This window comes from Pholis gunnellus, assembly GCF_910591455.1.
Source record: "Pholis gunnellus genome assembly, chromosome: 7".
Taxonomy (NCBI): domain Eukaryota; kingdom Metazoa; phylum Chordata; class Actinopteri; order Perciformes; family Pholidae; genus Pholis; species Pholis gunnellus.
This window is the reverse complement of record NC_136533.1, coordinates 24908514-24933891: the sequence shown is the minus strand read 5'-3', so window position 1 is coordinate 24933891 and position 25378 is coordinate 24908514. Positions and strand designations below refer to the sequence as shown.

The 25378-nt window shown below is 43.1% G+C and overlaps 1 protein-coding gene across 2 annotated transcripts; it reads left to right on the top strand.

The window, feature by feature from the left end:
- Nucleotides 1–444: 444 nt before the first annotated feature.
- tango6 (transport and golgi organization 6 homolog) lies at nucleotides 445–24498 on the top strand. 2 transcript variants are annotated; one of them, XM_079163108.1, is made up of 18 exons: nucleotides 445–565; nucleotides 2527–3185; nucleotides 3277–3399; nucleotides 5130–5289; nucleotides 5565–5671; nucleotides 5822–5984; nucleotides 7438–7505; nucleotides 8048–8160; nucleotides 9278–9454; nucleotides 9687–9813; nucleotides 10121–10324; nucleotides 13873–14016; nucleotides 14300–14833; nucleotides 16379–16436; nucleotides 16575–16733; nucleotides 19772–19923; nucleotides 22021–22134; nucleotides 24125–24498. In XM_079163108.1, the coding sequence occupies exons 2-18, from the start codon at nucleotides 2664–2666 to the stop codon at nucleotides 24299–24301; spliced, it is 3102 nt and encodes a 1033-aa protein (XP_079019234.1). In that variant the 5' UTR covers nucleotides 445–565; nucleotides 2527–2663; the 3' UTR covers nucleotides 24302–24498. The 2 variants fall into 2 exon arrangements, with proteins under 2 accessions (XP_079019234.1, XP_079019233.1); XM_079163107.1 differs by lacking the exon at nucleotides 445–565 and adding an exon at nucleotides 2131–2281.
- The last annotated feature ends 880 nt before the right edge of the window (nucleotides 24499–25378 follow it).

Sequence of the window (25378 nt, the reverse complement as noted above, 5' to 3'; positions counted from 1 at the left end):
CAGACGCTTTTATCCAAAGTGATTTACAATTCACAGTCTATCAGCAATTTTGAGGTTATGTGTCTTGCTCAAGGACACATCGATTCCATTCATTTTCAATGGTAGTTCTAAACCACTACGGATGTCATATATCTTTGGCTGCTAGTTACGCTGTGGAGCCCATCGGGTGTAAAATAATTTAGGCCTAGTTGCGCTGTGTAGCCTAAAGGGAGTAATATATCTTAGGCCGCTAGTTACGCAGTGGAGCCTAAAGGATGTCATATATCTTTGGCCGCTAGTTACGCAGTAGAGCCTAATGGATGTCATATATCTTTGGCCGCTAGTTACGCAGTAGAGCCTAATGGATGTCATATGTCTTTGGCTGCTAGTTGCGCTGTGGAGCCTAAAGGGTGTAATATATCTTTGGCCGCTAGTTGCGCTGTGGAGCCTAAAGGATGTAATATATCTTTGGCCGTTAGTGGCACTGTGGAGCCGTTTTGTGGGTGAAGGACTTTCTCCGTGTTTGTCTGTCAGAGAGAGGATCCACAGACTGGAGCTCTTAGCTGTGTGGACGCTACGTTAAACGGTAAGTCATTAAGATGAATAACAATGAATTAAAATGTCATGATATTTAGACTGGGGTGTCTGACATTCACTTGAAAGCTATAAAGATAAAGTTCGTCGTGTTTCTTCAGTGTTATTGTGTTGAAGTCGGACGTCTGTATGAGTTTGTTACATGCTGACGTAACGTGACCTGAAGCCGGTAACGGTTCATACCGGTTCATTCATTTCCGACTTTGATGCGTTTTTGTGGCCGAAAGTATCACAAGTTAACACAAACGTGCATTCAGATGTATGATTACGTCAGAACAGTGCTTCATGTGAATGACGTCACGTTAACGTTAAATAAACACGCACGTCTCTGTTGTATGATGTCATTAATGCATGTAGTTTATAGTTATGTACATTAACTGCTCCTCGTGTGTTTGACAGCATTAGTTACGAGTTACTTAGCAGATTAAGGATATCAGACAAAATATACTCAACTAATAAATGATGATGTGTTATTACAGATTAAACTACCAGCAGTATATAAAGTGATGATGATAATGATAATAATTATAATACTATAATATATCATGTATAATATTCTGCATCATGACTTTTATTTTTGCTCCTTAAAGTTTATTTTTTGTATTTTTACTTAAGTCAGATTTTGAGTAAGTAAGATTTTAATGCAGGACTTTTACTTGTAAAAGAGTATTTACACCATGTGGTGGTATTAATATATATATGTTTACTGAAGTACAAGGCACAATACCAGTGAGTAGACAGGTCCTTTATAATCAGTACTTTTTACCGTCATTGGTGACACAAACAGCTCAGAATCACATCTACATTGCTTTTCCTATTTCCACTTTGATGACAGAAAATCCCGTTGCATTGATTTGATTGTGATGACCACATACACTGGACTACACATGGTGGTTGGTATGACTGCTTTAACATTCATGGCTATACTTTGTCTATATCTAACTATAAAGTGTGTGTCTTGCTCCTATGAAGGAGAGCTGCTGAGGTATTTTAGGGGCTGATTGTCTCATAATCCACCATATTGTAAAAAGAAGTTCCTTCTATATTATTAATAAAGTGAGTTTTGTTCACTCTGACTGATTTCACAGCTGATGGAGAATATGTGGTGACAAAGGTCAGAACGTGTGAATCTAACGGGGACAAGTTTGTTGAGATCTTCTGAATGATTTAGTGAGGAAAGACCTCTGCTGCCCTCTAGTGACCAAAGCTGAGAGTATTGTTGTGAGTTCTGATTGTTGTGAGTATAGATTGTGTGAAACCTTCCTAACGGACACTTTACCAACGCAGCATGTTTGAGCTGATGACTGGTTTTATAAAGCAGAGAGTCTGTCTCCTTAAAAACACTTTAATATCAGGTTCATTAGTGTGATGGACACGTGTTCACTTATATTCAATTCATCCAGTCTACTGGGGTCTCGAGCGGACTTTCTGTAGACTTCCATGGAGTCCGATTGGGGCGCAGGCCCACGTCATAGCTACGGGACGATGCGTGATGACGTTTAACTTCAGCGCCATTTAGAGATGTTGTTAGCATACGTCCATGGTCTATAGCAGCCGATAGCAGCGCAGTACATCCAAGGCATGGCGAGGTTGGCCTCGATCAGAAACGAGGGCTGTAAGTGAGTTAGTTGTACATGTGATGGCGAGATGACTCCGATGACTCCAGCTATCCTCTCAGCGATAAATATTCTTACGAAACCTCTTGGCGGTAAGTGGATAACTCAGTATGACAGCCTTAGAATGTAACGAAGGTAACAGTAACGTAAACTATACCGTTACAGCAAGCAATTCTGAGATACATAATGATTAGCCTGGTGGTGCATGAGAAGTTGTTGGGTGACAGTTACACTGAACACGCAGTGTGACACTGGAAAACAGGCTACATACAATAAACAACCCTGTACAGAGTTAGTCACACACAACCCACAATGCAATGCTCTGTGTTGTCTCTAGAAGCGTCTGCGCACGATGCTCAGTCCTCACACCAAGAGGCTCTCCTGGCAGTGCTGCGGGCCAACAGGGCCCTTCTTCATGAGCGGCTTCAGAGTGAGAGCAGCTTTGAGGAGGTGCGGAGGCTGAGGGAGGAGGTGATGGTGGGGGCAGACTGGTTCGGCGGTGACACAGAAGACTCCACTTGGGGTTTTGTCCAAGAGTGTCTCCTTCTGCTCCTCACCTTAGCGCGACACCTGTCCGCTGAACTCAAACTTTTCCAGCAGACCCCCACTCCGTCAGCAGCTAGACAACGCACCCCTGAGATGGCCCCACCTTTACCCCCTGATGTCCTCAGTGTTGCCCAGCAGCAGACGCTTGGAACGGCCCTTCAGTTTGTGGTTTCTCTGGGGCTCTGCCCGTACTTGGCCGCTGGAGTGGGTGTGTCACTGGGTCGCAGGTCAGCGTTTGGAGTCATGGTGGACAAACTTGTCCGCGGCGGGGCGGTGCCAGCAGCTGGACGCCGCCTTTTGACCACCACGAACATTCTACTGCAGTTGTCGGAGCTGTCATGTCTCGCCACATTGGTGTTCACACGGCATCTGGGGGACGTGTTGGCGGCATTGTGCCAGCTTGGCTACCAGCCACGCCGGGCAGAGAGAAGCGGCACAGAAGAGGGGAAGGTAACAAGTCAGGATATGACAGGGTTTTGATGCATGAAGTCAAGACAAATAAAAGGCACCTGTTTTTTGTCTTTCTTGCTAACCTTTTCAGAAGCAGGAACTCAGTGCTGAGGAATGTCAAACTTGCAAGGAGGCCCTCAAAAGCCTTCTAGGAAAAGTCTACCAGCCAATGATTATCAAGGAGCTGCTGATCCTCCAAGGTGGACCCAAACAGGTGTGCATGTCTATGTTTGGTGGGCAGGGGGGTATGGAAGAGGCAACTGGAATTAGGTTTTTTTTTTTACTTGATGAATATTTAAAATTGTTACATTGTGTTGTTGCTGCACCATGTCAAGATGGGAATGTTGTCCAAGCCCTGAAAGAATGGGAAGCAAAGAGGCTTCTGTTTCAAAAAGATGCAACAGTGTTGAGTTTCTAAATCATTTCATCAAAACCACTCTTAGGTTGTGACGTTTTATTTGCAAGTTTAACATATTGGAGTTCATTCACTCGTGTACAAAATTGTGCTCTAACTGTACAAACGTTTTGCGCACAAATCCGGGAATCATCATGTGTGTGAGTGTGGCTCAGAGGTAGTGTCGATGTGTCCTTGGGCGAGACACTTAACCCCAAATATTAAAAGCACATTCATTAAAAAAAGCATTAAAAAACATTTCAAATCATTTGTTTACTACTGCATTGGTCACCTGAAAAAAAGCCTTGATTTGATGTTATTGTGGTTGTAAACATGTAACTTATTTGTGCTTGACCGTCCTGTTAAGCGCGGGCTGCGTTTTGACTGCAGTGAAAATGTATTTGAAAGCTTTAACACCAACAAATACGGGTTTAAGCTGAATATTTGTCCAGATAAAAATAGATTGAGGATTTTAGGAATGTTTGGATCACACGAGTCAGAAACAACACCGCCACCACTGAAATCTGATTCTACAGATAGTATAATACTAATAATATTGGTGTAGCCTGATCTTTATCTGACACTTTGCAGAAATACAGATTCAACAGAATGAATCGACGGAAAAGCTGCTGCACAGCATTCAAAGTTCACTTAGAATTGGAATGTCAACGATATGAATCGGGCTTCACAATATTCGGCCCTCATCCAATTATGAAATAAATGACCTCTGGGTGAAAGTCCTCACCTTCACCCTCATTTCTTGGACATATCCCACTCATGGATGTTTGTCATTGCAGCGAGTCCCTCGTCTTGAGCTGACCGATCACTTGATCCTTGTCCTCCTCCATTTTTCTTCTGGTCTGTTGTTCTTTTTTTGACATGAGCTTTAACATCAGACCATGAGCAACAGTCCGTATCTAAGGAGACACAACATTCACCGCCTCGCAGCTCAAGCCTTCTTTTTATTGTCGCTTAAAAAAAACAAATGTTAGGGTCTATGCTGCTCTCTTTTACAACAGCTGACGCTTTCTCCCCAATAAACCTCAAGGTGTGTGTGTGTGTGTGTGTGTGTGTGTGTGTGTGTGTGTGTGTGTGTGTGTGTGTGTGTGTGTGTGCGTGTGCGTGTGCGTGTGTGCGTGTGTGCGTGCGTGTGTGCGTGCGCGCGTGCGCGCGTGGAGAAATAAACACTTATTTGTGTGCAAAGTGAGACCATTTCTCTGCACATATGGGTGAATGGGGGTCGATTGTGTGTATCCTTGAGGAGTGTATTTCCATCCTTGTAAAACATTTGCAAAGTCATTTAGAACATTTTGAAACCTGCGTTAACGTTCGTGGTTACTTGCCTCGGGGTACATTTCAGATTCAGTTTTTTTTTAATCTTGATCCAGGTAAGCCTTCGTGTTTGTTTATCAGACATCTCTAAAAGGTTTCCCACTTTACATGAACCACAATAATAGGGATATTTTTACTTTCAGATTTCCCAATTTAGGTATTTGTTAGGCTCACAGGTCTGTGAGTCTTTGCTTTCTAAGTGCTGTCCCTCCTTGTAGTCTGGTGCAGGAGGAAGCTCCCCTGGGTCCAGCAGCAGGGCAGTTCTGGGATCAGCTCCCACCTGGCTGAAGCGTCTGTGTGGTCAGCTGCTGTCTGAGCGCCTGATGCAGCCTAAAGGTGTCCAGGCTGTAGTCAGAGCCATCTTAGAGGGAGGAACAGGTGAGCGGGAGGGGAGGTAACGATGGAAGAAGGAAAAGTAGTGATGAACACAGTCTGACTGAAACAAGTAGAGATGTAGATATCCACTCAAACGTAATGCATGTTCATTGTTTAACCTGAACAATAACAGCACTAAAGCTAAACATCAGTGTGCCATTAGTTTCACTGACTTATCTGTCTCCATCCATTTGCTTCTGTATCAATCACTTAATATGTTGTCGTTTAGATTTTGAATCTTTTTATAGAGAGGAACCTCTACTGTTTCTGTCCTCTAGGGGGCGATTCAGACTGGAGGAAATGTGACTGCGTGGCCAGGATCCTGGTGACCTGCCCTCAACAGTCTGCCTCAGCAGACACCTACTACAGACAAGTCTGTCATCAGGTCAGCTCAATTCACAGACACACTAAAGTCAGAATGTCAACATGCCGTTAAAAACACAGAGGCCGAGGAGAGTTCCAAATACCCGGGGTATCCTTATGCTGTCTGGCTTAACTAACACTTAACACAGTTGTATTTGTTGTTGTCATCTAGATCCTGGACCTCCTGCACTTCAAGGACAAGCTGACAGCGCAGCAGCATCAACGTGTGGCCACCAGGGCGGTGCTCTTCATGGTGCAGGAGAAGCCCAGCTTTGCCCAGCAGTACCTGCTCACGCCTCTGCTCGGACCTCTCCACCGCTGCACCACTGCTTCCAGTCAGTAACATGGCCATCATATCCATGTGTGTTAGAGGTTACATTCAGAGTAGAGCTAGTATTGGGTTTATGTTTGGTCCCAGAGACTTCCAGTGTTTGGTAAATAGTATTAGTTCGTTCTACACCACCACAGTCTTATTGATAGCTGTCAGTTTACAGCAGTTTCATGTCATTCAGATGCAGAGAGACGGTGGGCTTTTTAGGAAGTCATTATCAAGGTCCACACCTCCGTGACCTCATAGCTGGCTACGGCCATGTGTACAGCTACCAGACTATCCCCTCAACATAGCATGCAGTTTAAAATCATTTCAAAATAAGGCGTTATGAGAATATTACGGATGCTAACGCTAAAGTACTCCGTATTGCTCCGTGGTGGACTAACCGGACCCATGTTCTCTGGATCGGAGGGTGGAGAGGATGTTCATGAAGTTTGAGGCGGTAGTGTGATGGGTTTAGGCACACTTGTTTATTATGCTGTCCATGTCGTCATACCATGGAAAATGTCTTCTTCTACAGTCGAGCTGCCACACTAGGGCTGGGTAATATGGAGAAAATCTAATTATATTTTTGACCAAATATTTTATTATTATGACGATGATTGTTGGGTTGACCATCGGAGCTTTTACTAAATCTTTACACAGTGAGATTTCTGATTATTCATCCTCAGTAATGTGGATATTATGACTTATTGGGTAAAGACAAACGCTCGAACAGTCTGTTGAGTTCAGAAAATTGCATTACTGTAATGCAGCCTTTAAAACTAACAAAAGACAACACTTCTGCCCGACTACTATATACACATATCCACAATCTAAGACTATATAGAGCAGGGGTCACTATTAGGCAGACCGTAGACCGGGCCTGCACCCAGACGCCGTTGTATCCCGACCTGGATTTATAAATTCAAACCTTTAGAGCCCAATATGATAGATCCATCAGAACGCATGAATTCATAGTTTCTCATGGCATTGTTCTGTTGTTGAATTGTACCCACGCGCATGTCAATACTCTCGAATTATCCCATAAATCTCATTTTGCATTTTCGTGTGTATTTTCCAGTTGTGTTTAGATTATTTTGTCCGTCCAAATTTCCAGCAAGCATTTCATTTCTTCGTTAGAACAGAGAGATCCTTTAGTGGCCATCCTAAATGAGACAGAAGCTGAGTCATGACAACATATTCCAAATAGCGGCACAGTTCCTTGTTTTGGACACAGCTGCTTTTTACACCTGATGCAAACTGTTCCTGAGTGCGCTACACCGTGTTCACACCGAACTAACTGGACTTTGGGGGTCCAGTGAACTCTGATGTGAAAGCACTCTTAATGATACAGTTGAAATTCGTCGCTCCGGTGCTCCTACGTAGTTATAAAATGTATCATTGTCTTCACTTTGTCTCAGAAGCAGCAGGTCGGATACCAACTGAACTCTGTGGTGCATGTGTGTGTTTTCCAGATGAGGGTCATTTCCAAGCTGCTGTGGAGGAATGGGAGCTGACACGTTGTATGAATGACATGTACAAGGTGAGGACCACTGAACACTACAATGTGGTGATTCAAATTCAATGAAATGACCATAGCTCACTGGAAAGGGGACATGGACTTTGTGTAGTCAAAGAGACTGTGTGTATGTTTGTGGGCAATATTCATGAAAAGAATCCAATGGAGTTATTTCTCTCGGGACATTGAGTGATATTTGCTCAAATATGCAGGAATGCGATCTATGCTCACCGCTCTGCATGGTGTCATAATGAATAGTAAAACTAGCTAAATGACTTTTATGGAATCCTGTAAGAATACAGCCGGTTGATCATGCGTTGAGGTCTGTTAAAATGAGTAATTCCTAATATTTAAGGACTGTCCAGCCTTGAGGAGTTTTGTAAATGAGACAGATGTTCGCATTGACAAACTAAATCACAAATCTTCTGAATAATTATATTGATGTAGATGATATTGGTTATTAATAGCATATGTAGTAACACTGATGTTCCCTGCCAATACTGTATGTAATCCTTAATATGCCTCTCACACATCGTCTCTGCTATTGTGTCTCTTGTTGCCGTCAGATCTGGGTGGTTGGAAACAGTCCGTCAGCTTCTCTTCTTGAAGCTCTGGAACAAGTTCTCCCTGTTCTCTTCACACTCTTCTGTTTCACCAAGCAGAACGTCTCCCACCTACGGTAATGTTATTCTCTATTAGCTGGAGTGTTCATGTACAAACACTGTTACTCTCAGAAATAACAACGAATACAGCCTTACTTCCACAAAGTAAAGGTAGTAGACCTTCAAGAAGGACTGGACCATGTTTAAACCCAATGGATGGAAATGGAAATCTACTTTTATTGTCGCACTGCGAAATGTAGCCTCTGCCTTCAACCCATCCTAGTAAACCTACCTTTAAATGTCCCCTGGGTGCGCTAACTGTTCAGTACCACTAACAAGCCGCTGTCTGCCCGTGACATGAAGGCTACAGCCTGCCAGCTGCCGTCAATCACACGCAGACACACCCCTCCAGCTGAAAGAGAACACTATTAACAATACATTTCAAAAGCATGTTGACATGCTTTTGAAATATTTATTATTTTACTACAAAAAGGAATTGTTGAGACATTCATCGCAGTGTATTTTTTGCCAAAGTAAAACCAAGACCATGTTTTCATGCAGTCAACAGATTCTTTAATTATGAGTACAAAAGCTAATAAAAACTCATCAATGAGCCACTTTTTGGCACTTCATGACCTTCATTACTATCAACACAAACACTGTAGTTTATTCTGACTCAATTCCACAGACACTGTCCTGCTGGTTTCATCCACTGCTGAATATAGTCCGCAACAAATGCACTTATGTGTTCGGTTTGAGTAACATTGGCTTAAAACTGCAGTGGCCAGGAATTTTAGGAAATGACTGTGAAGTCTGAAAGTGCAGACCAAACGAGGCAGGTGTGAAAGTGCCCTTAGTCTTCAGCCAGAGATGGGTAGGGAAATGAAAGTATCGAGAGATGGACTAACACAAGGTTGTTTGGGGTTTGTTGCCAATTACAGAAATATAGAACAGGCAGTCTTATCCTTTAAACAAGCTCTCCATGTTGGAGAGCTTGAAACTTCATGAACTCATGACATGATTATGCAAAACAGAGTGAAAAACAGAATTGCCAAAAAGGCTGCCTGCCAGACAGATCATTTCAGAAACGTGTTAGTGTGTAGAAAATAGTCCACAGAAATGTAAAGTATACATGAATCGTAGTGAATCTGCTCTAAAGTAGGACACTGAAAATGAGCTGTGTGTGCTCCACAGCGCCCCCTGTCAGGAGGTCTTGCTGTGGTACCTGAGCCACGCTGAGACGTCTGCGGCCCCGTCAGCACTGAGACAGCTTTCAGGTCTGCAGGGACAGAAGAACGAGGTGGCAGCAGACTTCCACTTCGCCCCGGGCAGTGATGGAGGAGCCAGACTGAGCTCCAGGGAGAGATTCAGGTGAATGACACAGAGAAACACATGATGGACATGTCGTCCCTAATCCTAGGAAAGGACCAGCAGGGAAAATACATGATGCAGAATAGCACAGTACCTTTTTCTAGATTGTTTGGGCCAACCAGTAAAAGAGACACTTTCTATTTATCACACTCTCCCTTCAAAGCTATGGTGACTGTATGGGCTCTCTTCGTTTCTCAGTGTCATCCCTCACTTCTCTCTTGTTGTCTCCCAGTGAAGAGGACGATGCTCTGTATGAGAAGCTGTCAGGAGAGCAGTGGAGGCTGGAGTGTCTTATGCAACTGTTGTCTGAACTCAAAGACTCTGACCTGCCTGGAGACTTCTTCCTTGACCTGCTGCAGGTAAGACACACACACACACACACACACACACACACACACACACACACACACACACACACACACACACACACACACACACACACACACACCTGTAAAACGTGATTCAATCCAGTGTGATACATACTCTCATTGTGTTTAGTTATGCTTAGACTGTGGTAGAGAAGTTTGTTCACATCTGTGGTCATTTTGAGGTCGTGGTGTGTGCGGATTGTATTCTATTGTACAGTGCTTCAGTTGTTTGTTTTTTCACTTGGAAGAGAAGGTAACCTCAGTCGACAGTCCATCATTTGACTTGCTTCTCCTGCAGGAGATGGCCAGCTGGTCAGCTGCAGCAGATGGAGACAAGGAAGATGAACCAGAGCTGGACGTGTCAACTATGACACTTGTGGAGGTGGAACAGAGGCTGCTGGCTCCGTCTGCGAGGCAAGGCCAGAGACTCGCTTTGCTCCAGGTGTTGGCTGTGATGGTTGACTGTCTGCAGCATACTGTGCTGCTAAGGAAAACCTCACAGGTCAGTGCAGAGATATGCAGAAGGAAAACAGAAATGCTTAATTGCAAAACCCAGGCTTTTTTGTGTTTTTGTATTAACTCCTAACTAGCAGTAGTTGGGTTAAAATCACAAAATCATTGAGTTTTAACGCACTGCATATTATCCCAATTGGGTTACAACAAGCTATTTATTCCTTTTAATACCAACCTGGACTACGATACGATTATTGATTCATCAACATTTTTCTATACATGATTTATTTATTTCTCACTGACTATCTGCTATTTTTTAAAACACAGCATATTTGTAATGATTCATAATTAAGGAAACAGATGAATTTCTTTTATTAATTCATCATCAGTAACACAGGAGAGCTGTATGAACTGGAGGGTTACATTTCAGCAAAGAGAGACTGTAGCAGCGTCCTGGAGTAAAAACACACAACTCAGCATGTCCTCAGTCATTTGATGTAAAAAGCTGCTCTTATTCACACATCAATAATAAAGATTTCTCAGCAAGCAACATATCCTCCTATTATGGGCAATGAGCATTCTGCTAGCATTTAGCCTAGCTTAGCACGTACACAAGACACACGTGTGTTACGTCTGTTGTGTTCAGGGGCAGCGGTGAGGAACGGACAGCCCGGTGTCACTGAATTGTTACACGTTGAGAATTCAGTTTAACATTTCAGATTGAGTTTTCTGCATCGAGTCATAATCGTTCAAGAGAGAATCGTGATCATCTAAGAATCCCCCCCCCCCCCTCTAATACTGAGAGAACAGAGATACATATGCTGGTACCCTTAAGGAGCTTTAATGCTCCCCCACTCTATACTTCACTGCCTTCAGCATGCACGCCCTCTGTGTTAACACGTTCATCATTAAATACTCTAGATCAGGGGTCTTCAACGTTTTTCAGGCCAAGGACTCCCAAACTGATAGAGAGATGGAGCAGGGACCCCCGGCTATATATATATTGTATAAAATAGTGTTTTATATTAAACTGGGCCTAGTGCCATGTATAAACATGTTAACTTGTTATTGTGCATTCAATACTACGCTATTCAATATATTCATGTTTTTATTTTAAACATGCAAACGAAAAATGAGTGATGGCCTATTAGTGCCACTGCCATGCATAAACATACCTGTTATCTTGCATACAATACTGAACTATTAAAATAATGGACAGATTCATGTTTTTTGATCCATTTTCGCTCATAACGATGTCCAAACACCTGTTCTAATAATACACTGGCCTCAGTAGTTGGCTGTTGTGGATAAGAGCTGCAGTGTTTTAGCAGGAATATCTTGCAAAAATGATTGCACAAGGATTTGTGGGTGAAGTAAATGTCGTAAAAAAAAAAATATATATATATATATATATATATATATATATATATATATATATATATATATATATTAATTTTTTGACAACGGTATCTTCTTTTCAAATAATATTGCAGCGTGCGTCCTTGTGTGTGGGATCTTAGTCAGCTGGGGACTGAAAAGGCTCTCGGTCAATCACGGGGAACCTGACAGAGCCAGCATGGAACATGCGGCCTCGTGATTGGCACAGCAGCGATAGGGGCGGGTCCTCCTCTTTGTGTGCAGGAGGCTTGGAGGGACAGGCTAGTCTCTGGCTGTGAGTGAACCGGTGCCCAGCTTCAGAGAGCTCCTGTGTGTCTCTGAATGTGTGCATTTCTGACTGAAAGATAATATCTTCTGTCTCCATTTATCCATTCACTACAATATGTTGGATTCATGTTAATGTGTATTTAAAGACATTACAATTTGTGGGGAAAAAAGAAATGTGTCTTATCAACCAAAAATGTCACGATCCCCCTGCAGTACTTCCGCGGACCCCCTGTTGAAGACCTCTGATCTAGGGTATTTATACACGTAGTGGCTTCTTCAGTTAAGTAATCCTTGTCTGTCTCAAGTGCCCCCAAAAACTAACTTGAGACGGTGGCTTTCTTTTATAATAGACTATAATGAGAGCACAAACAGAGTAGCCTATGGAACGGGTAACCGTCTCACAGCAGCATGCTAAACAACCCTGGTTAGCCTTAAAGACCGCTCTTTTTTTATTTATTTATCTGCAAAGATGAAGGGTCGTCCATTCATCGGAAGATTAGTGGTTAGTATGTTGGAGTGTGCTCTTGAAAGCTGTGGCACCTTGTATGCTAGCCTCTGCCATCAGTGTGTGAACGTTAAAATGTAGTGTGATGTGGTGTAAGTGGTCGGAAGACCAGAAAGACACCCTATGACTGCAAGTCTTTTTACCGTTTGTGTTGCACCTTAGTTTGCTGGACAAGCCACAACGGGATAACTGTCAGTTTGCAGGCTAGTTGGCTAATTAGCCAACTTGACCCTAAATTGGTCTGTCCTTGGCTTTAAAGCTACAGTTACCTGTGCAGGTTTAGCTCGGAGCCCTCCGCTCACTAAGCTGTACATTAAACTTGCATCCTAGTAAACATACCTTCAAATGTCTCCTGGGTCCGGTTAGAGTGTTAGAGCATTTCTGATGCCAAATAACGTCTTTCAATAATTTAAGTAATTACCATTGGAAGGTACTGTAAGTGTGTAAAACACATGGATTTCAGTTGTACTTAAAAATGAAGGCAGGGTACAGAGAGTGTCTGTGTTTGGAAAATCAATGTCCAGCTCATTCTCACTTTGACTGTACACACTGGCTGCTGTGGGGATCAAACTCTTACTCGTTTGTTACAGAACACAAACAAGACAAATGTCTAGCCCTAGAAAGTCAACATTTACAAATCTAGCAGATCTTACTGAAGATTACTTTAGTTTAAAAAAAATGTGCACAAAGTGTCTACGGTCACACATTCTTGACTGTAGAAAAAATAAATAAAAGATAATTTCTTCTATTAGATAATGGGGAACAAAACCTATCAATGTACTCTGGCTGTGTGTAGAACTGTACAGGACGTCTGGCCTGGTTGTGACAGCCTCTGTGTCCTAAATGTATGTTGTGGGTTTGCTTTGTTAGAGGATTACATTTCATGACCCTCCCCTGATGAAACTCTGTCAGGTGTTAGATCATCCTCCTGGGTTTGTAGCTCTCCTCCAGCTTATTGCAGTTTCAAATCTGTCTGGGTTCCTCTGGGAGTTCTTTGTAATGGAAGCAGGCCACGTTGAGTGATGCTGCAACACAAAAATAGCCTAATTCCTTCGTTTGTGGAAGGGGTGATAGGGAGTTAAGTTTACAGAGGAAGTTGGCTGCCTGGCTGGCTACTATTGCTGGACCAACAAACGCTTCCTTTCAGGTTAGGAAACTTCTCTGATAAACTTGTTTCTCCTCATTGGAAGTATCATTTCATATTTGTAGATGCCTCACCTTTGGATGTCTTAAAGAACTGAATGTGTTCTAGGGATTTCTAGCAAAACTTTAATAAAATGTTGTACTTCCTATTCAATTCGGCTGTTTGTATTATCAGTCCTTCTACAATCTCCACCTTGAGATTTAACTTTAATATTGAACACATTTGAGGCCCTTAAATCTCTGTCTATAATTTGTGTCCATGATTCTGTTTGTCTTTTCTCCAGGTGGTGGACTTCCTGATGTCCCTGCTTCATAGGGCCTGTGTGGGTCTGGATCAGGCCCCTGGTCCAAATCTTGGAAACCCAGTAGAGAGCGAGACGCTGCGCATGGGGATGGGCGTTGTGGCTACTCTGCTGTCTGGACCCGAGGTACTCGGGGACTAAAAACTATTTAAAACTATTAAACTGAGCGGTGATCGTCTCAAATTCCGCTGAATTTAATTCAATACCCACGCTTCCTTTTCAGATCATTGGCCATTAGTGATAAACACGAAACAACTAAACAAATGACAGAAATGTAGTGAAATATATTGGAGCTACCAGCCGCAGCATGTACATGCGCCGCCGTTGCCTTAGCATCTTGAGTGTCAAATATGTTCTTCAAGCACACCCTGCTCTCTCCCAAACAACCTTTCCCCTTTTTATATTACAGCTTAGTATAGAGGACTACTCGTCTATGTCGAGACTACTCCCCCCGCTGGAGTTGCTGTCTCAGAAGCACTCTGAGGCGGTCATCCAGGAGCTGGCATCTGACCTCAGAGCTGTCATTGCTACTCACGGTGCCTACCGGCCTGAAAACTTCACCGCTGTCGCTCCACCCTCCAGAAACCCTAAAACAGTCAAGAACAACAGTGTGCCTTTGAGGAAAAAGCAGAATATGCAAACCGAAGCTAACGACTCACAGACTAGTCCTCAATCATCCCTACCAGACTGTAATTCACCTAGCAACACCCACAACAGACATCCAGCGTCATCTGGAAGGTCTGCAGCGGGAGTAAGCCCAAAAGGTGTAGGTAGGACCTCTGGAACCAGTAACCTTTACCTTCCTACCAAGCCCTTGTCTGATTGGCTGCTCGAGGCCTGTGACCCGGATGTGCCAACCAGAGCGTTCGCCCTGAGGGTATTGACCCAGATGGTGCAAACAGAAAACCCAGAGGCTGTCCAGGCCCAGGAAAAAGTCCTCATGGTGGGTTGCTTGGTTAAGTACTTCACTTTTTTTTAATTCTTGTCTGTTATGCTCTGAAAATATCGTTACACGTTTTATTATTATTTTTCTGAGAAGTTGTCTTTTTACAAACATGTCAAAGATGGTAAAGTAAAATACATGTAATGGGGTAGTTTACCCAAATATGACATTCAGATGATATTTTTGATATTTCTTTCTTCCCACTTCAGCTTATGTCATAAGAATGCAATGTAATGGTTAGCCTTTTTTTTCCTACTACATCATTACCATTGTAGTGTAATATTCATTTTCTGGGTATCAGGCAGCCTCTCTGGCCCTGATGGATTCCCCTTGAGAGAGAGAGAGAGAGAGATGCAAATAAAGACATTTAATGCTTCTGTACAAGCTCCAGCAGATGCACACATCAGACTGACCCACATTCTATTGGTGGCATCTTGATCTTTTTCGGGGCTGAACTTGCTTAATGGAAAGCGAATGTGAGCACACCGTAAGGTCGTGTTCGGACCAACAATAGCACTTCAATCCAAAGTGAATTTCATTGAGTTCATAGTGTTTGTGCAGCAGGGGTCACAGCGCAGAGCACTGGTTCAACTTGAAATGATTGTGGCTGTGAGATGTAAAATGCCATTTCATAGTATTGGAAACCACTGTGCAGGACTGTAGTCCATTATCTGAAGCAGCATGGATAGTGGAATAGCCCTAGGGCCTAGCTGGGTTAGCTTAACCCCTGTAGCTTAGCTCCTAGCTAACCCATGTACTGATGCAATCCCTTGTGTTTTTTTTAATGCAAGTCTGTTCTTGGGCTGAGCACTCACTGACTTCATATTTTGAGATGGGTCAAGATGCTTCCACACTGTCACCATGTAGCCATGTCGGATCGTGCCTGATTAATCAGAAGCTGGGTTGCCTTAGCCAGCCATTGGACATGGTGCTATTGTTGCATGCACAGTATGTGTGCATCAGGAGCGTGTAGGTAGTGGTATTATCTGTCTCCTGGGACATTATCAGCAAACATGTATAATAAATGAGGCGGTTGTGAGCCAGAGGGTACCATGGTGGCTCTAGGGCCTTGTTAAGGTGGCACGGGCAAGAAAGGATAACAACTCATTTAGTATTCTCTGTAATCAGAAGCCGCCTCCCACCCCCTCCTGTGGGCACCTTAGATAACCTTCAACCCCCTGCTGCTACAGCAGAAACCCCTTTATTGATTTTTTATCTCCTTTTGTGTCATGGTTGGGTTGAGTTCTCTAGCATTGTACAGGTTACCTTTCATATGTTGTATTCTCCCTCCTTTTTTTGTCAAAACTCCAGCACATTCTATTCAGCTTGTTTTTCCATTCACCCAGGACCCCTGAGAGCACCTAGGGATTGGTTGTGAATATTCCCTTTGGTCGTTGGTTGTATTGTGTTTAATGTCTTCAGTGTTGTCATCCTTTTGTTCTCCTGGAAAGAGGAGATATTGGTGAGATTTACTCATACAGAATAGCCGAATGTTTATCGTCCAGTCTATGTTGTGATTTATCATGCTCATGGTATGTCTTCCAGCTCTTCTTAGAAAACCTGGAGCATGAAGACTCATTCATCTACCTCTCGGCCATTCAAGGTAATATATGATGCAGCTTGGCCAAATGCGATGCTATGATTGATTTTCACCAATCCATCACACCGATACTATCAACTGTACAGCTGAAGCTGTCAGGGACTCCTGAAAGCAGATGGTCTGAGTATGAATTGTCTGTAGGTCTGTCTGCATTGGCTGATTCATACCCCGAGAGGATTCTGGAAAGGCTCCTAAAAGACTTCCAACATGGACCCTCCCTCCCTACATCCAACCAGGAGCACTCCCTGGAATTCCGCCTCAAAGTGGGAGAAGTTCTGATGAGAGCGAGTCGGGCCATGGGTGAGCATCCTCTGTTGTTTCTTCACACATGTTTGTGTGACCAGATACTCGGTTGGCTTGGGGCCCATATCATGACTCCTAAGAGGGCATTCACTAATGTGATAACATAGCTTTAGAGACCAAATTCATACATTATGCTCCATGTTACAGTGATGTTGCTAGGTATGTGTCCTGTCTGTGACCCATGGTAATCTGAAATGACGCAGTAAACTCAGTATCGACGAGAGTACGGTAAATAATAAAAAATGATGATTATCAATCACCCGGCTGTCATTTTCTTACTGTCTGAGCGTCTGTCTTACAGATAAGATCCTGTGGTCATAGTGGATGAGACTTTATAGATTTCATTTCAACAATTAAGGCTCCTAACTTGGTATTACAGTTGGGCAATGTTCTCCATAGTGGGGGGTTATAATTAAAATATATTTAGAATAACGTTTTGGCCTATTTTAGGTATTTTATTGTTGCTATTTTGTATTTATTATTCTTTGTTTGTACGATCTGCCTGCCACTTATTTCAGTAAATAAGTAAATATTTTTTTCAATCCATTGTCTGCTTACGTTCAAGTATATAATTGCACTTTAGGTTTTTAACAAATCTGAATGGCCATCTTTATGCACAATATTTTGTGTTGAACAAGTTGTTTCTTTAAGGCATTGTTTGAAATAGGGATGTCAGGAATAATCGGTTTAGCCATAACCGCGATTATAGAAGAAATAAATTGTAGAAGCTACGATATCGATGGTGTCCTGATTCCTACAGTGTTGCCCTGTGAAGGTTGTTCAGATTGAATGACTATAACTATTAATAGATGATGCATCATTGACAGGCGAATCGTGAAACCGGAGAAGATTCACACCTCTAATGATAACATATGCTTGTTTATTTATGTGTCCATATTTGTTTACATTATTATTATTATTTGTCTGTGGTGGACAGCTATCAGCATAGAACCAGCACACTACAAAAGCCACAGTGCAGACTTGTTTCCCATGCAGATTTCTGCTCAGAAGGGACCTTCTGTATCAGAACCTTTCCCTGATTGAAAACCCTGTTTTGTATTTTTTCCCCAGCTCTGGTTTTATCTGCCAGATTGCCATCGTACCACTTCCTTGGGACAATCGGGGGTTTATATCCTGGCTGAGAGATTGGATAGACCATCACTTTGCTGCACAGTCATCCAGAGAGCCTCTGTTTGTCTTGAACCCCCCTGAGTCGCCAAGATTTGCCTTTTGCCAGTCTGTCATTTGTAAATAAGAAGCTTTTCTTAATTGACTCGCCTGCTAGAGTGGTAGACAAGCCCTTGTAGAGTCCTGTAAAAGCCCACAGTGTGCAGTGAGGGGCAGAAAATGTTGTCAAACAGACGAGATGATGAGACATGATGAGACATAAAGTTTGTGTGCTTGTGTGTGCCCCGCGTTGTTGGCGTTTCTGGTTCAAGCAAACGTACAAACACACACATGGGTGAAGCGGGTCTTACTACTAGCCAGTCAGCTGTTTTCTCTCGTTGGAGGCCTCTGGCTGTCCTCCCTGCTGCCTGGCAGGAGCAGTTGTGTTCGGCTCTGTTCTTTGTATGTCTGCCTGTGTAACAGTGTCACCACACACACACACACACACACACACACGCAGCTTGTTAAACTGAGTATGACTACATTCTGTAAACAATATTAGTCTTGTGTCAACATGTCAATTTAAATGGCTGGATGACACTTGAATTCATGCATGGTTTCCTGCAGTGTATTATATCGGGGGTGGGGCAGCTGGTCTGAAATACAGACGTGAAGCTAGAGAAGGTCCCACTCGGTGATATACTGGTGGTGATGTGCAGGAAACAAGTCCCAACTATGGGACAAGGTTCACCACTATGCTGGCGCTTTGGTGGGGCTGTGTTAAGGCACAGCAGTGTTTTGAGCTAACATGCTGATGCCAAGCAGGTGTGTTTATCATGTTAACCATCATTGTTTAGCTTGAGCATGCTCACATTTGCTACGTAGCACTAAATGCAAAATGGAAATGGCATTATTTTGGCAAACCAATTATCAGTTTAGTCATAAACCAATTCATACTAACCCAAATTGAATTGCAATTTATTCATTAGTTGTTGAAATATGTTACTTAAAACCACAACTTTCAACCTACTGGTAGTCATTACTGGTCAAAGGTAAAGTCGGGGATCATCTTACTTGGTAAGCTTCAACCTTTGGGGACCATGGATGTTTTTGCAAAATGTCATGGCAATCCATCCTATAGTCGGGATCAAAGTGCTCCAAGCACGGTCCAGCTCCACCATCGCGTCTCCTTCACAAAGTCAGGGAGAGTGGCCGGCTGGCTCACCGGGCAGCTGCAGCTGGTCGCCACAACGTCCCCGTAAGCCCCCAACAACACCAATAAGCAGACTGGACCATTGGAAACCTGAAAGTTACTCAACTTTGTAGACCAAATCCATACATAATAAAATCTCATCAAGAAGTTGACAGCATCATCATTTGTGTTGGCAATGAAAAAGTCTGTACTCTTCAAAGAAAAAATTCTTACACTCAAGTCATTAAAAAAAGTAGAATCCACGTTTCCAGACCTATTCCCATATTTGGCCGTAGAGTGGGGCGTTTCAGCAGGCGGTGCAGCTTGACTGTATTGACCGTCTCTTGACTGTATTGCTCACGGTGTGGATTTTATTGATACTTTTAATGTCTTCTGGGAACAAACAGAACTTAATGGCTCAGGCGGTGTCCACCTGAACAAAGCTGTTGTGGTGCCTCTCCAAAGGAGCTTTTGTGACTGGAAATGACCGGTCAGGCATAGACTGATGTTCCATGGGTCCCCGTCCCTATTTGCTTACTTCCGCATTTAACTACGGTCAGACCAGACAGACATTTTCAACATCCCTGTGAAAATAACTTATAGATGCCCTAGGACATTTGCAGACAAACAATCTATCTGGTGCATGTTCCAGGAACCTGAATAATATATAATATAATAAATAATTTCTATATATTATTACTGGGGAACTAACCTGTCCATTCTTCTCCTTCTCAAGGGGAACTGGCGGCCCACCTCGGCCATCCTCTGATCGGCGTCTTCCTGCAAGGAACCAGGGACCCGGACCAAAGTGTCCGGGCCAGCAGTCTGTCCAACCTGGGGGAGCTCTGTCAGAGACTGGACTATACTCTGGGAACGCTGGCCCAAGAGGTGAGAGGGAGCACACTGACATTAGCGCCTCTTGGAGGAACTGGGTTTTTTCAGCAGTACACAGTAAAGAGTAGGGCTGTGTATTGGCAAGAATTCGGTCTTGCCATACGGGTTATGATACGGTGGACGATATATTGCCTCTTCCCTGAGGCATCGTGTTATGGGTTGACCCTCCATTCGTGTAAACGCAGTACCTCAGGAATGCCTGGAGGGAATTTCTTCATATTTGGCACAAATGACCACCTGGACTCGAGGGTGAAGTTATTAGATTTTGTTGGTCAAACGTTGCTGTGACCTCACATGAGACACATATTTGGCCATAACTCAAGAATTGATATGCTTAATATGACAATTTCACACCAATGTCTAATGGGATCAAATGAAGAAGTCCTGACATTTTGGACAGACATGGATGTAGACTGCAACTTGACTGGTTCATGAAAACATACTGCAAAAATACTTGTGTGCATATCAGATCAGTGGGATTTGCATTTATCACAGTCCCTGTAGCATCCTACGTCATCGCACACTGAGCCACTGTCTGCATCTGCATTGTCAACCTTTGCATGTTAGTTGAAAATAGATAATGTGTTTGATAATCGATATAATATCACAAAACATAATATCGCGATACTCAAGTGTATCAATATTTTCTTACACCCCGAGTAAAAAAAATAGCTGCAGGACATTGTGGAAAATACTTTACCATCAAAATCATACACCAGGACACGCCAAATACAGGTCCAGTCAATAGTTATATCGCAAAATCAGTGCACGTGGAAGCCCAGACAGTTTGAGACTGAATAACCAGAACAAGAATTCATGTGCTTTACACTACATAAATGGTGAAGTTCTCTTTAATCCAAGATACTCTGTAAATTGAACAAAATAGTTAAAAAAAAACCTGGATGGAAGGAAGATGTTTAATTTGCCTGTATTGATTTGAAGTGACCATAGTATGAATGCAATAATGCACTCTATGGTGTATTTAGATAAGAAATAATTAGTGCTGGGCAAGTTAACGCATTAATTAATTAACGCCGACAATTATTTTATCGCACGTTAACGCAGTTTGTTTTTTTATTATTATTTTGAAAGTGCGTTGCTCACTGGCGGCGGTGGAGGAAGTCTTCAGACTATGTTGATGCAGCGCGTGGGAGAAGTTTAGAGAAACTAAAGCAACACAAGCTAACAGATGCTACAGAGAAGTGGAGACAAACTGCAGGTTCGTGTTGTGGAAGATGTCGGTCTGAGGAACGCTCTCACGGTGCGTTCACGTCTCGTTTGGTGTGAACGCACCGTTAGGATCAACGAATGACGTCACGTATGAGCCTCAAGACGCACCGTCACAAGAACAACACACGAGTTCTGTTAAAAGGAGAGGACGACAACAGCGAGGCGTTACAACGAGCACCAGCTGCTGCTCTCACTGGAGACTACTGGACATCGCTGGGTAACCTTCATTACCTCTGAGTTACAGCATCATAGTGATGAAGAGGAGAGCTGCATTCACATGAAGACACAACACACACATTGTGATGAAACGTGCTGAAACATGTGGTTCATGTTCACAGCAGTACAGCGTGATCCTTTGCAAAAGTACCTTTTGGGTGCTTAAGTGGAGCCATGGTCTACACACATACATGCCCACTCACTTGAACCAGGGGCTGAGCTGACAGAAATTCAGCCCACATTTACACACGTGCACTCCGGCCGCTGCAGTGGTCAGATGCTCAAATAACGATGCTGCCGTGTGTGTGTTCACTGAAGCCTGCTGCCGTTAATAAGCAGCCCCGTCAGCTGTAAGAACACTGCCCGCTTTTTACTGTGTGCGTGTGCGTGGGAGTGCGTCCCATGTTGGTTTGGATGTCTGTCCAATATATCAATCGATCCAGTTTACTGTGTTCTGACCTCAGCGGTGGAGGCTTTCAGCTGATTGAGTCTTTGTGACAAACATGCCACATCAAACAGCACAGCTCCAGATTGTGCTGTATATCCTAGTAGTCAGACATGATCAACTGTGTTTCAGCTTTTTGCCTATGTCCTCATGTTTATACCACTATAGATAACTGCAAATACCAATGTGTTTGTGTGCAGCTCAGCTCCTGTCTGACTGCTCTGATGAAGACCGAGAAGGAGGCAGAGGTGAGGAGAGCTGCTGTCCATGTTATCACCCTGCTGCTCCGAGGCCTCGGCGACAAAACCACCCAGGTACGCACACGCACACGCTCACAACTGAGTATGCATGATACACTCTTGTTCGCTATCCATTTAACCACAAACAGACATACATAATATATACACTGGAACAAGTCGTTGGCTGGTTACTCTACATTTAACACATAAATGTATTGTGAGTACATTGAAGACGACTTTAAACGTGACTTTACAACAGATGAAATACTTCACGTGGGATTGTGCAAACGCACCCTTGAAAGGATTTTAAGCATTGAACAAAGTTATTGTAATAACTTGTGTTTGATGATATTTGTAATATGTGATATTTGTTATTTTCTTTAAAAGTTTGATCTTTGATAGAGCAATGTGGGTTTCTTAACTCTAAATTAAAAGGATTATAAGTTATAATAGAAATATGCTTAAATATATTTTTACACTTGAATAAACAATAATCAAATGCAGAGACAGTTATTTACCAATATGTTAGGAGTAGTTACATTTACACAGTCTGACATTTACAACCATGATGCTGATGTGGCCCAGAGTGAAGATGAGTTTGACAGCCCTGCTCTAAGGCCTCCGCTGATTAACTGCCATTGTTCTATAACCTGCTATTAAACACACTGACCTTTGCTCAGTAACTAGGACTGAATGGAAGATTGGAGCATGTGTTGTCTCATTGTATTAACAAAGAAACAGGGTGCTCCTTTTAGTCCTGTTCATCTTCAGGCTTTGAGCAGGCTCAACACTGAGAGGCTGTTCCAGAGCTCTGACGGGTCCTGTAATCTAGTCCCAGTTTCCCGTTGGTCATCACTGGGGTAATAGACCAAATGTTAGCTTCTCACCAAGCACAGGAAGGAGGCTCCCTCCAAACACCATGTTTGAGCCTCTTTCTCACAGTTTCACATTCCTCATACTGTTCAGTGTGTGGTTACTGTTGCCGTCCCTGCTGAAGTGTTGTTCTTAGATAGTCCACCGCAGGGTCCTGGCTGATCACATCACAGTTCTTCGGCTTCCTAAAATGGAAGCAGCAAGGCAGGATCACTGACTGGTGTTACTGAATTCACTGATCCCTGTGCAGGTTTGAGGGTACAACATGGCTGGAGCTCTGTTGGTGTATGTGTTCAGAGCACAATCAGTGGTTTTAATATGAATACCAGGAACAAAACCTAATGAATACAGGCTCTCATCTTTAGACCCAGTCTCATATAAAACCTAGCAGTGTTGAGAACAGAAAATCACTGAATTCTTCCTCCTGTGGTAGCCCAGTGAAAACGCACCTATATGTGAGCTGCAGTCTCAAGTGTGATGTGGCTCTTGAGCCACTGCCATTACTACAGTCAGATGTCCAGCTGCTGTTCCCAGGCCAGGTCCTGTCATTACTGGAACAGCACCAGATGTACATGGCTAATGATAGAGCGCAATGAGAACAGATGAGAGGGGCAGACATGAGCTCAAATGTTAGACCACAGGCCATCTAGCAGAGTGAGAACTTTCCCCGTGGACCAAGGTGCCTTTTGGGTGAAGGACCCAAAGTTATTTCATCATCATAATGTTGGACGTTCTATTTAAGGAGCAGGAACTTGCCATTTTTTTCTTGATTGACTAAAAGAAATCAATTTATAAACCGAATAGTATCCGATTGATTTCTTGTATGGCCTAAGTGATTAACTGACTGATAGTGTCAGTGTGTTTGATCTCTGCTGTTCTTATGGGATGTGCTACAGAGCGATTATGAGGTCACTTTTAAACTGTAAGCTGTGATGCTATCTCTCTTTGGTGAAAGGTTTCTTTGTGCTCCGTTCGGTTTGTGATCAATACACCTTAAAGTTAACTTCGAGGGGAATTCTAGTTACATACAACTTGGCTCTTATTTTAGATCAATTCTATTAGTAATCAGCAAATTAGTTGCCAAACTTGATTGGATGAGAAAAGAAACGCAATCAGTAGCAACAAACTGTCCATTCCAGTCTACAGACCCGTTTCAACAATGTAACCTCTGTCTCTCCCCCCGCTCCTCCAGGTTCTCAGTGACGTTTTGTTGGACCTGTACCGAGCTCTAAAGTGGGTGGTGCGCTCGGACCCGGATGATGTCGCCGTGCTCCATGCCCAGCTGGCTCTGGAGGAGATCGATGACGTAATGAGGAGGTTCATCTTCCCTGAGCAGAAGCTGGAGAAGAAGATTGTTGTCCTGCCATAGAGCTACATTTGTATCTCTTCATAACCTCTTCACTGTTTGGACTTCTTATTTGTATATGCTCTGCTTATAGGCAGCACGAGTTCTGCCTCCATGTGATGTGGATTTTATGGCTCTGGATATTTCCGAGCTACAAGCAACACTACTGTAACAGCAGTATGCAGGAAGTATTTCCTTATAAAGTAACCGTACTACCAACAATCCACTTCCAAAATAAAGTTCTAAAAATATGTTGTTCTCAATTTTTATTATATATACAAAGTATAAAAAATAGGTAACTGTTCATACCGATACTGCCAGTATTTTACCCAGGAAGTTATTAGTGATCACATTTCAGCCAATGTTGTTAGCTGTGTTGATGTCTAATGTTATCAAAAGCAAATATAAATACATTTGACCGCTCCCACAGACAGTGTATGTCAAACCATTGCTGCAGCTTGCGATGCGTCATCTTTTATGTCTTCTGTACCTCTAGAGAAGCTTTGTCAAGAACAACCTAATTGGGGCATTATGGGAAATAAGGTTTGTTAGTACAAGCGTCCCAAGTCAGAGTTAGTCTATTTACTGTACAAGCTTGTTGTAAATCACTCATGTCAACTCAACGTATAGCACCTGTTCTATGGACATTCAAGAATTTGAGGGAGATTCACGAGGAGTGGACTGCGGCTGGAGTCAGTGCTTCAAGAGCCACCACACACAGACGTATCCAGGACATGGGCTACAGCTGTCTCATTCCTCGTGTCAAGCCACTCCTGAACCAGAGACAACGTCAGAAGGGTCTTACCTGGGCTAGGTTTCCTGGGCTAAGGAAAAAAAGGACTGTTGCTCAGTGGGCCAAAGTCCTCTTTTCAGATGAAAGTCAATTTTGCATTTAATTTGGAAATCAAGGTCAGGAGTCTGGAGGAAGAGTGGAGAGGAACACAATCAAAGTAGCTTGGGGTCCAGTGTGAAGTTTCCACAATCAGTGATGATTCGGGGAGCCATGTCATCTGGTGTTGGTCCGCTGTGTTTTATCAATTCCAAAGTCAGTGGACCGTCTACCAGGACATTTTAGAGCACTTCATGCTTCCCTCTGCTGAC